The sequence below is a fragment of the Dama dama genome, chromosome 23, assembly GCF_033118175.1.
Source record: "Dama dama isolate Ldn47 chromosome 23, ASM3311817v1, whole genome shotgun sequence".
Classification (NCBI taxonomy): Eukaryota; Metazoa; Chordata; class Mammalia; order Artiodactyla; family Cervidae; genus Dama; species Dama dama.
The window spans coordinates 40,542,104-40,558,577 of record NC_083703.1 but is presented as its reverse complement, the minus strand read 5'-3'; the positions used below and the strand labels follow the sequence as shown (position 1 = coordinate 40,558,577).

Genomic DNA, 16,474 nt, shown 5'->3' with positions numbered 1-16,474 from the left:
GAGACAATGTGTTGTCCTTGGTGGCAGCTCTTCATGGGCTCGCTACAGCCTATGGCACTTCTTGATGAGTTTCATTTTCTTTCCCCCTCAACATTTCTGTAACAAGCAAGGCGCCCCATCCCCAATCTCAGGCTCACAGAGACCTTACGGCAAGTGTCTGTTTCATCCCCTCACCTGTCTGCATTGCTGCATGGTTCTGCCCTGGCTACAGGTAGCTCTGCTCTATGAGTTTTCTCATTTCTTTCTTATTTAAATCTTAATTGGAGTATAGTTGATTTACAATGTTGTGTTAGTTTTGGGTGTACAGCAAAGTGAATCAGTTATACATAGATGTCCACTCTTTTTAGATTCTTTTCCCATGTAGGCTGTGAACAGAGTGCTAAGTAGAGTTCCCCTTGCTATACAGTAGGTCCTTCTTAGTTATCCATTTTATCTCTAGTAGTGTGTATATGTTTACCATAACCGCCCTGGACCAGACACTACCTGAGGCTCTGCAGCCACAGCTGAATCAGGCTCCTGATGACTGGGGGTCCACAGCAGGTCGGGAGCTCAGCCCGGATCAGCATGGATGGGCGTTTTCTAAAGGTGTGGATGGAGGGCAGGAATAATTTGTGGCACTTGTTACAAAGTGTGACACTTTGTAAAAGAGGGAGAGAGGGTGGAGACCTAAGCAGCTGTGAAAAGGTTGAAACCACCAGGCTCTCATTAGCCCTATGTAAGGGCATGATGTTCATCCCTGTCGGTGTTTTCTGTCTCGTGTCTGACTTAATTTTCCTTGTTCTCATTGTTCCTGAATTATGTTTTATGAAGTTTTTCACTCAGCCCCCTTCCCTCTCACCAGCATGTGATGTTGAGCATTGTATTTGGGTGCCAGCATCTAAGGAATGTGAGGGAATGACACCATCTGCATCCACACGCAGTCACATGGGCAGCGCTGGGGTGGCTCTGAGCCCTGGGGTGGGTGGGGGAGGGAGGGCTGGAGGACTGGGGGTCACTCCCTACTTGGGAGGAGCTGTTCTGAGCCCCTACTTCCTCTTTGACAGTGTCCACCAGGGCCCCTGAGTCTGAGAAGAGTGTTCCCTCTTCCTTTGGTGCTTCCGGGTGTGCTGAAGCTGGTTTTAGTGATCTGGGTTATGATCCTCAGATCCTAAAAGGAGTAGGATTGCTACTGAAAAGGACTGTATATAGGAGGAAGTGGAGGGACAGTCCCCCTAGCTCTGGAGCATCTGCTGCTGAACTGGGATGAAGTGCTGTCCCTTATCGAAGTTCTCATTAAGTGGTTGAGTTTCACGAGTCATTGAGTTTTATGACTTCACAAGTGAAGTTGGGTTGTTCCTGGCTGGTTCGGTGTCCTTTGCCTGGAGCTAGGTAATTGTAAGACAACTAACATTTATTTAAATAATGCTGACTCTGCCTTTAGAGGCACCTCACCTGTGTTCATTTTATCACAGGAGCTATGGTTGGCCCCCCATTCCTAGGTGAGGAATTTGAGGCACAGCATGTTTAAATAACTTGCCCAGGTCCTGTGGCTTTTGTACTTGAAACCAGGCGGCCTGCTCCAAAGGTTTTTGTGCTCCAGCTTTGCTACTGTCTTCCAACTAAATGTGGGGAAATAATTGTCAGCGGGAGGCTTAGCTGAACAGGGGAGGGTAGCTTTTGGTGTGGAATATAGATTATTTTTCAGATATAACGGGAATATAATAGTTCATTGCCTGTTGGATGGTGGTCAAGGAGAATGAGAAATTAATGGAGGTTTCTTTACAAATCCCTGAATGACCCCCAGCTCTGTGAAGCTGTCTGCTGGTTGCTCCTCTGTGGTCAGTGTGAATGCACTTGCCTGGGCTTTGTGAGGTCAGCAAGGCCACATGCTAGCGTCCATGTTGGACATACCCAGACCAGGACTTCCGCTCTTTCCCGCTGTCTTACCGGCCCCACAAGGTGGTGGGGAGGTTGCTAAGGTCCCTCTCGGGGAGCCAAGTGGTGCCCATTCTCAGGGCCACGCTCTCCCCCCATGTCTTAGGGTCTTCTCTCCATCTGCTCCCCTTCCCCAAGGAGATGACATTTCTCTATGTTCCTGATCCAGTTTCTGGGTTTGACTTATTCCCACGTGTCTCTGAGTCTTTGTGCAGCTCATGTTCGGGCTGGAACCCCAGACAGGAAGTCTTCCCCACATTTCTGACTGGCCTGGTACCTTGGTCAGGTTACGGATGATCCTGTATCTGAAGGTTTTTTTTGACTTGACCACACCTGCCTCATCTCCCTCATGAAGTTGTTGTTGTTTAGTAGCTAAGTTGTGTCTGACCCTTTGTGACCCCATGGACTGCAGCATGCCAGGCTTCCCTATCCTTTACCATCTCTTAGGGTTTGCTCAAACTCATGTCCCTTGAGTCGATGATGCCATCTTACCATCTCATCCTCTGTCTTCCTCTTTTCCTCCTGCCCTCAATCTTTCCCAGCATCAGGTTCTTTTCCAATGAGCTGACTCTTTGCATCAGGTGGCCTGAATATTGGAGCTTCAGTTTCAGCATCAGTCCTTCCAATGAATATTCAAGGTTGATTTCCTTTAGGATTGACTGGTTTGATCTCCTTGCTGTCCAAGGGACTCTCAAGAGTCTTCTCCAGCACCTGCAGTTCAAAAGGATCAATTCTTCGGTGCTCAGCCTTCTTTATGATCCAACTCTTACATCCATATATGACTACTGGAAAAGCCATAGCTTTGGTTATATGGACTTTTGTTGGCAAAGTGATGTCTCTGATTTTTACTATGCTGTCTAGGTTTGTCATTGCTTTTCTTCCAAGGAGCAAGCACAGGGTTGTGGTTAGGGTCAGATATAGTAAATCCATGAAAGTGTCTCTTAAGGACTAAGTATACAGTGTTATTAGTAGTTCCAACCTTCCCAATCGGCTTTCACTCCCTGCTTTGAGGCCCGGCCTGGACTTTGGTCCCAGTGTCATTTCCATTACTTGATTGTATCCCTGTCTCTGGGGCCCCTGCACCTTATTCTGTTCAAATTTCCTAGCACTTGGCCCAGGCCTAGTTTGCAGGGGGAGGGGCCCAGTCATGTTTGACCGAGCAGGTGAAGAGCATCTTTCTAAGGGAAGTTTATGGTCATTTTTTTTTTTTTTCCTTAACAGTCCTCTTACCATAATATCTATGCATCTTGAAGTTAAAAAGCAGACTGTCCTGGTGGTCCAGTGGCTAACAGTCTGCTCTTCCAGTGCAGGGGACCCGGATTCAGTCTCTGGTCAGGGAACTAGATCCCACATGCCACAACTGAGGGTCCTGTGTGCCCCAACTAAGACCTGGTGCAGCCAAATAAATTTTAAAAATTATTAAAAAAAAAAAATAAAAGGCAGCTCTGTGATCCTGTCTGTGTGCCCTGCTACCGGGCACTGACTTCCTGTGCCTGAGGCCACCTTCTCCAAGATCTGTGCTTTCCAAAGAGTCATCTCCTGAGTCTTGTGTTTTATAAAAAAAATAAGACAGATAAAGGAGTTGTTCTAGATTTTGAAGATTAGAGATTTAAAAAAAAATGTGGAGTTAATTTTTTTGTTCATTTGACAAATATGTGTTGAGTACCTGTTGGGCACCCCGCTCTGTTCCTGGGTCTGGGAATACAGCGGTGACCAAATCCCAGGCGGATGGCATTCCTGCCTGCTGAGGCTTCCATTCTAGTGGAGTGGAATAAGGGAAGAAAAGAATGAGTCAGTCTTGACTGATGAGGTGTGCCTGATGAGGTGTGCCATGGGGAGGGATCATGTGAGGGGGACTCCCGGACCTCCAAGGAGTCCTCAGCGGGGTAAACAAAGCACGTAGTTACCGATGTTACGCTCTTGGTTTCGCTGTGTGCAGAGCAACCTTGAAGGCATCACAGTGTCTTGTCGTAAGGATGTCAAGCTCCGTCCGGCTGCCCCTCATCAACAGAATAGGCAGGGAGTGGTGGGGAAGAGGTGGCTGGGCTCTGGCTCCTGGAGGGCCTTCCTGTCTGCATGAGGCCCTCAGCTTTGACAAAGAGCCGCTGTGCTCAGGTCGCTGACCCTGGCGTGTTTCTGAGGGACCAGGGGATCCCAGGGAGGATGGACTCTTGGTGGCACACATCCTCTCTGTGTGTCTTGCAGCTTCAGTCCACTCCCGGCTGGCCGCCCACCAGACTCCATGCTGGAGGAGGCAGGTGATCCGTGGCCAACAGGGACCCCTGAGATTTCCCTGCAGAGGCTGAGCGCGGCCTTAGCTCTGGAGGATGGGAAGGAATGAGCTGGACGAAGATCAGGGGTGGGGAACACATGTGGGAAGCTCGGGAGATGGAAAGAAGCCACGGTGGCCAGAGTGCAGGGCAGCGTGGAGAATGTGGCATCGGGTGGACTTGCCTTTGAGCAGAGGAAAGGCTGTGGAGTAGTGGTAAAGAGTTTGAATTTTATTTTCAGTGCTACTGATTTGGTTTATTCTGTTATCCTGTTGACTGCAGTGTGGAGAGGGGACTGCGGAGGGGAAGCAGGGAGGCAGGGACCCTTGGGTGGGGATGGGGGCGCAGTGCCCAGCAGGGCGGTGGAGGACCCAACACCCTGGAGGCGGGCTGGGAAGCAGCTGGGAGGACCCGGGATGGGGATTGGGGTTCAGCTCGAGCAACTGTGGGAAGAGAAGAAGGTGAAGGGAGATGCCTCCGGACTCTCCCTGGAGCCGGCAGCGTACAGTGAGAGCTGAGCCTGCAGAGCGGGAAGGACCCCCTCCGCAGAGGGGTGACGTTTCCCTCCTGATAAGCCAAGGGTCAGGTCGCCTCTTTCGTGTCAGCATGAGATCTGATGGCTTACATGTTGTGGTCACTGCCCCGTGACTGTGTATTAGAGGCTGTTTGTCTCATTTAGTGCATTCAGGAAAATATTGAGCTAAATGCTTATGCTCCCTGCAGGGCATGTAGTGGTGCTGAGACCACCTGGGGGTCTGTGAGGTGGGCAGTGTTTCTAATGGAGGAGACAGATCATTCCATCAGAATCGAGCCCGGTTACACCAGGAAATTGAGGGTAGTGTGACATAGTCTGTGACTGGGAGGAAGAGGGTCGTGGGCTGCAGAGAGGAAGCCCTGCCCTGGCCTGGGGGCTGGGGAGGTTTCAGAGGCCCTCTGGGCAGTTGGTGTTGGAGTAAACATTTAACAAAGCCCTTGGAACTGGCACACTCAAGGAAGGCACTGGAGAACTCCACAACAAGGCTGTGTCACTCAAGAGAATGGTAATGCTTGTGTGGATTATGGGTCCTGGTGGTGTTACCTGCTCGCATGCAGGTAAACTTGTTAGTTACCAGAACTTGTACTGCTCTGTGCTGCATGTGATTTTCGGTGGAGAAACGGGAATGTGAACTCGGCCGTTCCAATGATCTTTCCAACATCTTAGGTACATTGTTTTCAAAGAACCAGTGCAGATTTTTCCATGAACGGCGCTATGTAGTTATCAGAGGAAAACAACTCTTTAGACTCATAAGTGTGAATGTTAACTTTATAGAATGTAGACGTGGCAGTGGGTGTGTTCTCACATATTCACAGACTTAGGACCCCAAAGCTGATGTGACTCTGATATAGATTGAACAGCAGCATGTTTTTTCCCCCCCTTGAGTAATCTTGTCAAATTTTAAGAATGCCCAAAGAGCTAACACCTTGGTAAGGATGCTGCTGGAAAGGCACAAACAACCTTGTTTCCTGAGGAACCTGTGCAGAGGTGTGTTGACAGTGGGTGACTTTTCTGACCTGAGCCGAAAGGGACGCTGGCTGTATTGTTGGCTTGGCCCCTGCAGGGGCCAGGGTGGGGTGGGGGGGACATGTTCTTGGGCTGAATGAATTCCCTGAACGTCCAGTCGATCTCCCTGCAGCCCTGGTTTATCAACACTAAACACATGGGAGACACATGGCTGGAATGATGCTAGGAACACAGGACCCACTGTGTCCATGCAGGGGCCAGATGGGTCAAGTAGAAGCTGGAGGGATGCGGTGACCAGTGGCCCAGGTGGAAGGGCAGGTCGGAAGGGCCTGATGTTGTGGCTGGAGGGAGGGAGGAGAGACTGGGCCGTGGGGCGCTCCTGGCAGAGTTAGGCTCATCCTTCCTTTACGCGTGCAAAGTCACTCAGTCGAGTCTGACTCTGCGACCCCATGGACTGTAGCCTGCCAGGCTCCTCTGTCCATGGGATTCTCCAAGCAAGAATGCCGGAGTGGGTTGCCACTTCCTACTCTAGGGGATCTTCCTGACCCCAAGGATTGACCCGAGTCTCTTAATGTCTCAAAGAACCCATTGGCGGATGGGTTCTTTACCTCTAGCGCCACCTGGAAGCCTCCATCCTTTATGGTCTGGGTCTAAACTGCCCCAACTTTTACTCCCCCCCACCCCCAGCCAGAAATCATCTCGTCCCTCCCAGGACCCTCACTAAATCCCTGGCCTTCTGGCTGCTCTATAGAGGTTGTGACCTTGAGGTTTGGGGGTGGAGGAGGGGACACGCCCCAGATCACCTCAGAGCTCCCCTTAGGTGGAGAAAGAAGTGGACGGAAATGCACTTTACTGTGTTGTTTTGTCTTATAAGGGGACATGACTGGTTTTTGCATTCCTTTGTTTCTGAAAAGATTGTTCGTGAATGCTGATGATCATGTAAGGTTGTGGTTGTAAATGGGAACTTTTTCTTTTCAGACAATGTGGATGCCAGCGATCTTAAGCAGTTTTTTGAGACCAACTATTCTCAGATATATTTCATCTTCTATGAAAATTTTATAACACTGGAAAATAGTTTGAAATTAAAAGGTAAGAATTTCTATAAAAAATTTTTTTTTGATATACAAAATTCTGTGTTTTTTTTTTTTTTTAATAAAAATACAGGAAGTTCTTGAAGGTTGTGTGTGTCACGTGCTACAAGTTACATGTCTTTAAGCTTCCTCTCTTTCCAAACACTCAGCAGAGCTGTGAACTCACAGCGGTTGCATCTTTCCCTTGAACTTTCTCTTGTACAGGCGTTAACTGAACAACAACAGCCAAGGGGAAAATAGAAAGACAAGAAATCCACAGAAGGGAACTTCCCTGGTTGCCCCAGTGGCTTAGACTCTGTACTCCCAATGCTGGGGGCCTGGGTTTGATCCCTGCTCAGGGAACTAGAACACACATGCTGCAGCTAAGAGTTTGCATATTGCAACTAAAGAGCCTGCGTGCTGCAACTAAGACTCTGCGTGCACACGCGCGCGCACACACACACACACAGATATATATATATAAAAATAAAAGGAAAACCACAGAAAGTGTGAGTTCCATTCCAGAGGTTGCGGGGGAGGGTGCGGTAGGCTGAGACAGGGTCACATGGAAAGAAGAGGCCTTAGAGAGGAGCATGGAGGCCACCCAGCTGCCACAGGTCCTGCAGGGGATACTGCTCCAGCCTCTGTTACGTCAGGGCACACGTGGGCCTGGGCCCAGGATGCCAGCACCTGTTCTTTTTAAATGAATTCCTTAGCTTTCCCTCCTCGTGATTTATAAATTAACACACATCTTGAACTTAAATTTTTTTCTGTCAGATTGGTAGCGGTCTCAAATATGGAATGATGTGATTTTTATCTTGCCTCCTAGCTCTGTTCCACTTCATAGTACTGTGATCGTATATTCAATCAAAATAGCAAAGGAAAAAAACTAACACCTGGTATCTAAGAAAACAACATTACCATCTACAAACCTCATTTTTTAAAAGGCCCTCCCTCCATCCCTTTCCTCCCTCTATCCTTTAGGAAAATTTGGTGGTTCAAGACCATCAGTCAGTTTGTGCCGCGTAACAAATTGCACAACAAACCATCCCAACACTGAGTGCCTTCAAACAACCACTAGGCATCTAGTTTGTGATTTTTCTGAATCTGTTGGGCATTTCCTGTGGTTTGGGCTGGCTCCTGTCTCTGACTGGCTAGTGGCGAGAGGCCTCATTCATACATGTCCTGATGGTCAAGCTGCTGCCCAGGGTGCCTTAGTGCTCCTTCGCGTGGGCCCTCTTGCCCAGCTGGCAGGCTTCCTTGGGCTCCAGCACACTTGGCCTCAGGGCTCCATGACCTGCTGGCAAGTAAGGCTTTTTGAGCTCACCTCACATTTGCTGTCGTCACCGTGGTTGGAGCAGGTCACGTGGCCTCTCAGATTCTGGGGCTGGAGAGAAATAGACCCTTCTTGATGGGGAGAAGACTCTGCCGCTCTGTTGCCTTGTATCTCCTGCAGAGAGTCACGACGAAGGACCAATAAAAAGAGGGAGAGGCTTTACAGTTTCTTGCTTTTAGTACAGTCTGTGTGTTGACTGGAGCCCAGGGGAGGAAGTTACCAAAACAAAAGAAGCAAGGAAAATGGTTGCTAGGAATAACAAAATCATCTTGTGATCCCTTCAGCCCTCCAGTTATTCAGCCAAAACCTGCGCTGTTGGTTCTGCTTTCAAAACGTATCCAGGATCGCCGGCCTCTTGCCCTGGCCTCTCCTGCTGACCTCTCCTCCTGGCCTCCTCCTGTTGTCCTTACCTGGGTTACCCCAGCCACCTCAGAACTGGCCTCCCTGCCACACCGTCCACCCCACCCCTGCCAAAATCTCTGGGAAAGACCAGCTGGAGGGTTGCTTTACAGCGTCTGTCAGTCATGAGCTCCACACTGCAGACCCTCCAGTGGCCTCCTGGTCGCCTTTGCCTGCCTGCCTGCCCGCCTCACCCCCATGACTCTCCCCCTCGCTCCAGACACAGGGGCCTCCTCACTGTATCCTCCCCATGCAGACCCGCTCCCCAACGGGGACCCTGCAGTCCCTCCGCCTGGAACACAGCCACCCTCCATTTCCATACCCTGGGTCTCCCTTTGGCTGCTCCCTCACCTCTTTGAGGTCTTTGCTCAGGTGTCCCCTTATCAGCAGGGTGTCCCCGACTTCCCTAGTCAACCCCAAAACTGCACTTTTGGGCATTCCCATCTGCTTCTCGGTTTCCTCACTCATTTCTGGAGAGCCTCCTCCTGCCGGAATGTAAACCTCCCCAGGGCAGGGGTTCACGCCTGTGAACTCAGGTGCCCTGAGATCCCAGAAGAATCCCTGACACGGAGACCATCCTCGGAGTTTGTTGAGTGAATGAGTGACAGCCACTTCACAGAGCTGTGGGGGTTCAGATCCAGGGTCAGCAACGTAATTTTAACCTAATTTTTAATATCTTAAAATTGGCATGTTGTCATAGTAATGAATTCTTTTTTTATATATTCCAGGGAATAATAAGTCACAAAGGGAGGAGCTGGACTCCATCCTCTTTCTTTTTGAAGTAAGTTTTTATTCATTCATTTAGCTTTTAAGATTCTCGTCAAAAGCATGGTATTTTAGATCTTTAATGTTACTTGAAGACAAGTAAAAATGATGGGCATGTGTATCCTGCCTTCCTCTTTTACAAACAAGGTGCTAAGAATGTTCTTGTGATTTTTTTTTTTCCCCCCTTGTGGGAGAATTTTTCCTGTGTGGGGATCTAGATGGGAAGTTATTAGATGGGAATATGTGTACATTTTAAACGTTGATATTGCCAAATTGCTCTTCAAAAAGGTTGTATCCTTTTTGTATCCATAAATCTATATGTAAACTTCCATGTAAGTCTTATGTAAATTTCCCCAACCAACCCCAGAGATAATTTTTTTCTTTTTAATATATGCATATTGACATGTAAAAACTCACTGTTTTTCACATATATTTCCCTGACTGCTTTTGAGGTTGCCACCTATGTGTCTCCATGTTCATGAGTGTTGATCATATGTTCTCTCCAAAGGTGGAACAATGGCTGTGACTTTTGATCTCTTAAGAGTAAGGAAGGTCTTTCTTGTCTCGATGTATTAGACAAGTGATCAGATTACTGAGGCCTTGAGAACTACACTGGAACCAGATTATAGGTTCTGAACGTTAATTGTTGGTTATCTAGAAATGATTCATGCTTTGAAAAGACATGTGCTGAGCTTGGTGGGAGACCAGCTTTGTGACTGTTGAGGAAGGTCGTACATGTGCTTGCTGCGGAGCTGGCTAAAGGGGTGGCCAAGGGGGAAGGCTGTCCGGGTTCGTGGAATAAAACAGATGCAGAAACCTCCAGCCTGGTTCGGGTTCCCAGCTGGCATTCCGTCACTGGTCACCCGTCTGTCTCCTCCGGGGTCCATGCTCCTTCCTCAGAGTCCCAGACATTGATTCAGGGCATGTTTTGTGGTGGTTCTCTATGTTTCCTGTGGTTAACCTGCTGTGAATGAAGCTGGCGCAGAGGAGCTGTTTTTAACAGGAGCTTTAATTATGCCTGTCATTTAAACAGGTTTCTACTGACCATTGCTGGTTGAACTCTTCTGTTAATCTACATTATTTATGTAGAAGGTTAATGCATTTGCTAAAGAACCCACCACACAGAGGTAAAGCGTGAGGATAAAGCTCACAGGCTTGCCACACCCACTATTGCCACCTCCCCCCCGCATCCCTACCTTGCCACTAAGTTTAAGGTCCAGAAACTGTAGTGTACCTCCTCCCTGACCCCATCCCCGCTCTCTGCTCCAAAGGCAGCTACACCTTGCACTTCGCCATACCCTTGCTCCTCGCAGATAGTTTTCTACAAGCACTTGTGCCCATGAACAGTGTGAAAGAAAGAAAGTGAAGTCACTGAATCGTGTCTGACCTTTTGCAACCCCATTGACTGTAGCCTACCAGGCTTCTCCGTCCATGGGATTTTCCAGGCAAGAATACTGGAGTGGGTTGCTATTTCCTTCTCCAGGGGATCTTTCCGACCCAGGAAATGAACCCAGGTCTCCCTCATTGCAGGCAGGCGCTTTACCAGCTGAGCCACCAGGGAAGCCCATGAACAGTGTACCATGTGACTTTCTTTGGTTTCGAGGGTCATAAAGATGGTCTCATCTGGTGTGTGGTCAGCAGGGGCTGGCCTGGCACACCCAGTGATGTCTCTCGCCTTGATCCATGTGTAGTTTGTTCCTTCCATTCCCATGCCAGGTCAGGTGGCTGTGCGTGCTGTTCTGTGCTGTGCTTTCTTGCTCACTCACGTCCAGCTCTTTCTGACCCCGTGGATCATAGCCCTCCAGGCTCCTCTGTCCATGGAATTTTCCAGGCAAGAACACTGAAGCAGGTTGCCATTTCCTATTCCAGGGGACCTTCCCGACCCAGAGCTCAAACCATCGTCTCTCCTGCATCTCCTGCATTGGCAGGTGAATTTTTTACCACTGTCCCTGCCCCTGCCCCGGGAAGTGCAGATGGATGTAGGTGATTTAATTTCAATATTTTGTCTATAGATGGTGTTGGTTTTCTTGGTAGGCAGACAGATGGTCATAGAATAAAGGTTCCTCTGGTTTTCTTGTCTTTCTGCCCTGGCTTACTCTCCAGCATGCTGGTAACTAGCAATGATAAAGTTGGCTCTCCTTTTTCTGATTTAAAGAGAGTTTTGTTAATGTTTCATCACTAAGAATAGTGTTTCTGTAAATATTTGGTAGGTACTCTTTATCATATTAGATAGCTTGTTTCTATTCATAGTTCAGTTCAGTTCAGTTCAGTTGCTCAGTCGTGTCCAACTCTTTGTGACCCTATGGACTGCAGCACCCCAGGCCTCCCTGTCCATCACCAGCTCCTGGAGTTTACCCAAGCTCATGTCCATTGAGTCAGTGATGCCGTCCAACCATTTCATCCTCTGTTGTCACCTTCTCCTCCCGCCTTCAATCTTTCCCAGCATCAGGGTCTTTTCTAATGAGTCAGTTCTTTGCAGTCAGGTGGCCAAAGTATTGGAGTTTCAGCTTCAATATCAGTCCTTCCAGTGAACACTCAGGACTGATCTCCTTTAGGATGGACTGGTTGGATCTCCTTGCAGTCCAAAGGACTCTCAAAAGTCTTCTCCAACACCCCAGTTTAAAAGCATCAATTCTTCGGCACTCAGCTTTCTTTGTAGTCCAACTCTCACATCCATACGTGACTACTGGAAAAACCATAGTCTTGACTAGATGGACCTTTGTTGGCAAAGTAATGTCTCTGCTTTTTAATATGCTGTCTAGGTTGGTCATAACTTCCTTCCAAGGAGTAAGCGTCTTTAATTTCATGGCTGCAGTCACCTTCTGCAGTGATTTTGGAGAGATTTGTTAAAAATCATGGATGAGTTTTGAAGTTTTCAAAAGTTTCAAAAGTTTTCAAAAGTTCTTTCCTGCATTGATTGGGATGATTCTTCATGAATATGAACGTGGTGAATTCCAGTTCTGAATTTTGGGGAGGCCAGTATTTTGTTTGCATTTTTGGATCTATGTTCACAACTGAGATTGGTTTAGATTTTCTTCCCTCACATGGTTTTGGGGCTTCCAGCTGGCACTAGTGGTAAAGAACCCGCCTGCCAAGACTGGGGACATAAGAGACACAGGTTCAATTCCTGCTTTGGGAAGATCCCCTGGAGGAGGGCACAGCAACCCACTCCACTATTCTTGCCTGGAGAATTTCATGGACAGAGGAGCCTGGAGGGCTGTAGTCCATGGGATTGCAAAGAGTCAGACACGACTGAGTGAGTGACAGACTGTTTTGAGTGATCCTGTTACAAAGGTTATAGGCTATGTTGTCAGGTGTCCTTTTTCTATTATATAAAATAGTTTCTATAAGATTGAACTGATCTGCTTCTAGAAAATTTTTTTTCTTTCCTGTAAAAACCCTCTGAAACTAGCTTTTTTGGTTTTGGATTTTGTTTTTTTTTTTTTAGTAGGAGGACTTTGCCGCATTTCTTTAATAGTTTTAGGATTCAGTTCAGTTCTGTTCAGTTGTTCAGTGGTGTCCGACTCTTTGTGACCCCATGGACTGCAGCACGCCAGACCTCCCTGTCCATCAGCAACTCCCAGAGCTTGCCCAACCTCATATCCATAGAGTTGGTAATGTCATCCAACCATCTCATCCTTTGTCGTCCCCTTCTCCTCCTGCCTTTGATCTTTCCCAGTATCAGAGTCTTTTCAAATGATTCAGCTCTTCACATCAGGTGGCCAACGTTTTGGAGTTTCAGCTTCAACATTAGTCCTTCCAATGAATGTTCAGGACTGATTTCCTTTAGGACTGACTGGTGTGATCTCCTTGCAGCTTACTTTATGATTATTGATTTTTTAAAAAAAAATTCTGATTTGACTGTTTACTTTTCTAAAAATTCAAAAATTTGGTCGTATCCCCAGTTTTAAATCTTATGGCCCAGTCCTTCCTTTAAGGTTCATAATCCCTTCAGTTTTATCTGCTTTGGATTAATCTTTATTATCTCCAAACTGTTACTTATTATTAGGAGAAGTAGTCATAGTGTTAAGATTGGTGCAAAAGTAATTGCGGTTTTGAACCCAGATTTTTAAATCATTATAACTAGGCTCAAACACATCTCTGTTAATCAAAATAGGAACTATTACAGTCAACACATTTTTGCCAACAAGCAGTAAGTTTGTTTATTCCTGTGGCATAAAAATCCATGCTTCAGGATTCAACAAACTCTTGGAAAGCATTTTCTGCATCCTGCTAGTTGTGGAAGCGTTTCCCCTGCAAAAAATTGTTGAGTTGCTTGAAGAAGTGTTGGTTGGTTGGTGAGAGGTCAGGTGAATATGGCAAAACTTCGTAGCCCAATTCGTTCAACTTCTGAAGCACTGGTTGTGTGACGTGAGGTTGGGCGTTGTCGTGGAGAAGAATTGGGCCCTTTCTGTGGACCAGTGCCCACTGCAGGCCTTGCAGTTTTCAGTGCATCTCATCGATTTGCTGAGCATACTTCTCAGATGTAATGGTTTCGCTGGGATTCAGAAAGCTGTAGTGGATTAGACCACCAAATAGTGTCTGTGACCCTTTTTTGGTGCAACTTTAGCTTTGGGGAGAGCTTTGGAGCTTCTTTTCCATCCAGCCGCTGAGCGGGTCCTCAGTGGTATAAAATTCACTGTCACAATCTGATTGAGAAATTGTTCGTTGTTGTTGCACAGAGTAAGAGATGACGACACTTCAAAATGACAGTTTTTTTGATTTGTGGTCAGCTCATGAGGCACCCGTTTCTTGAGCTTTTTCATCTTTTCAGTTTGCTTCAAATGCCAAGTGATCACAGAACAGTCAATGTTGAGTTCCTGGGCAGCTTCTCGTATAGTTGTAACAGGATCAGCTTCCATGATGGCTCTCAGTTGGTCCTTGTCGACTTCCAATGGCCAGCCACTATGCTCTTCATCTTCAAGGCTCTTGTCTCCTTTGCAAAACTTCTTGAATCAGCACTGTCCTGTTCATCGGTTAGCAGTTCCTGGGCCAGTTACATTGTTGATGTTGCCAGTTGTCTCCATAGCTTTATAACCAATTTTGAACCCACTGCACAGTATCCTGGATTTTACCCAGAGATCAAACTCATGCTCCCTGCATTGGAAGCTCAGAGTCTCAACCAGTGGACCACCAGAGAAGTCCTCTGTGTGTTTTTGCTTTTTTTTTTTTCTTTTCATGTTTTAACTTTTTTTGGTTTGGCATTCCTATGTGGCTGGTTGCATTTGATTGTCTCTTGGTCCTTGTTCATTATTAGACACCTTTTCTTTCTGAAACAGTTAACATGGAAGATTTGACACTGTATCTGATCATTCTACTATCTGAAGTCCGTCTTTGGTTGTCAAAAGCTATTGGTTATTTCTTCAGTCTCTCACAGTAGCTTCTTCTCGTGTATGTTTTGTGATACCACTTTGAGATCAGAAATCATGGGATGCATATTTAATTTGTTTGAATCTTTTTTTTTCCCCCTGAAAGGGTTTGTTTTTGCTTTTGCTTGGGGTCTGAGAATGTGCTTTTTTGGGGTCCCTTTGGCTCCACTTGAGGGTCCTGGTTCCTTATTGGCATCCCAGGCTCAGTTCCTTACGTTGGGGTGGGCACGAGGTCGAGAACATGAGGATGTCCGTAGGTGCTCTTTGGATTTGGCATTTGCTTCCCTCCTGCTTCCTCTCTGGCGGTGTTTTAAGTCCTTGCTCGTTTCCCTGTGTCCCTGAAGCATGGAAATGACAGTTAACTTTTGCTGTCACTGTCCCACAACAGGAAAGCCCATCAGAGGCTACAGGCTACACCCCTTCGGGGTGGGGGACTGGTTTCATCACCTTCTCCTTGTGTTCAGAAAGTTTAGGTTAAGGAGGGTGTTACTCCCTATACATTACCATCTGCAGGCAGTTCGTTGCTCATGTAAGAGAGCAAATATATCTCATTCACAGCTTCATAAAACCATTTGGCACCATAAACATGAGTGAAAAATGAACCTGCACCGCTTCTGTTTTTGTTTATGTTGTCTCTGTCGCCAGCCTCAGAAGGTGGGTTGTAATTTGTGTGGTTTGTTCTGAGGGTTGTGTAACTTTGTCACCACCATCTACAAGTTAGTGCCACTTAAAAAGAGGTGGTTTATGAGGATTTGAAGGTAAATACTTAACAAGGCGTAAATAGTTGGGAAAGGCTTCCTTCAGAAGAAGTGGAATTATTAAGACGTGTTAAATCGCAGAAGGGATACTGTGTAAAGATGGCCAATAAATAAGAAATGAATTGGAAAAAAGTGTGGAGGTAAGGGAGTTAAGAAGGCAAGAAAGAGGAGCCTGTTAGGGGAGCTACTGCTTGCTCTGTAAGTCAGGGTTGTCTAGACGGGAACCTTTGAGGAAGGAAGCAGTCATTTTTTTCGATGTCGTGAGCTACCAACCACATCACCCTGCTTGGATGAAGCAGTGGTGTCAGTCCAGGCTGAGTGTCCTTCAGGCAGCAGGCTGACCATTCCATCTGCCTTTATGTTCGGTGGAGGACGATACCTCTCAGAAGCTGACCTCAGCCACCCTTGCCTGTAGTTTCAAACCTCTGTACCACTTGGAGTTTCTCTTGTTGCTGGTTCACAGCGACGTTTTTCACAACTAATTGAGGTTATGCCTGCTTAGCTTTACTCTTCTAAAAACATATTTCATGGGACTTCCCCGGTAGTGCAGTGTTTAGGAATCTGCCTGCCAAGGCAGGGGACACAGGTTCAATTTCTGGTCTGAGGGGATCTCACATGTGGTGGAGTAACTAAGCCCATGGCCACGAATATTGACGTCTGAATGCCTAGAGCCAGCGCTCTGCAACAGCAGAAGTCACAGCAATGCAAAGCCCAAGCCTCTGCAACCAGAGAGTAGCCCACGTGCAGCAACAAAGACCCAGTGCAGCAAAAACAAACAAACAAACAAAAACCAGAAAAAAAAAAACCACCATCTATCATTGCTGTGTGTTTCAAACGGGCATGTGGAGTTGATGGTGTGGGGCCCCATGCCATGAGTCTCCATTGCTGTCTTGACCAGAGTCTAAATGCTTTGCTCAGGCCATCCTGTTTAATCCTTTCAGGAAATTGGAGATAGATACTGTCTTTTCAGTTTTTAATGGCTGGAAGGGTGGGGGCTTCGTTGTGTCAGGTGACTTGCCCAAGGTTGCATATCTGTCCAGTGGTAGATAGAGGTTGAACCTCTCGTCTCTGGAGCCCATTCCTGACCTCAGC

The 16,474-nt window shown here is 47.2% G+C and overlaps 1 protein-coding gene across 5 annotated transcripts in view; it reads left to right on the top strand.

Moving 5' to 3' along the window:
* Positions 1-16,474, top strand: part of RALGAPA2 (Ral GTPase activating protein catalytic subunit alpha 2) — a 271,212-nt gene that overhangs the window by 17,878 nt on the left and 236,860 nt on the right. For all 5 annotated transcript variants that reach the window (XR_009690052.1, XR_009690053.1, XM_061126464.1 and 2 more), the window contains exons 2-3: positions 6,664-6,774; positions 9,219-9,271. Coding sequence is in view for 3 of the 5 variants with exons in the window: in XM_061126464.1 (XP_060982447.1) it covers positions 6,664-6,774; positions 9,219-9,271 (164 nt within the window). In the remaining 2 variants the exon portion in view is untranslated. The remainder of the gene's footprint in view (positions 1-6,663; positions 6,775-9,218; positions 9,272-16,474) is intronic.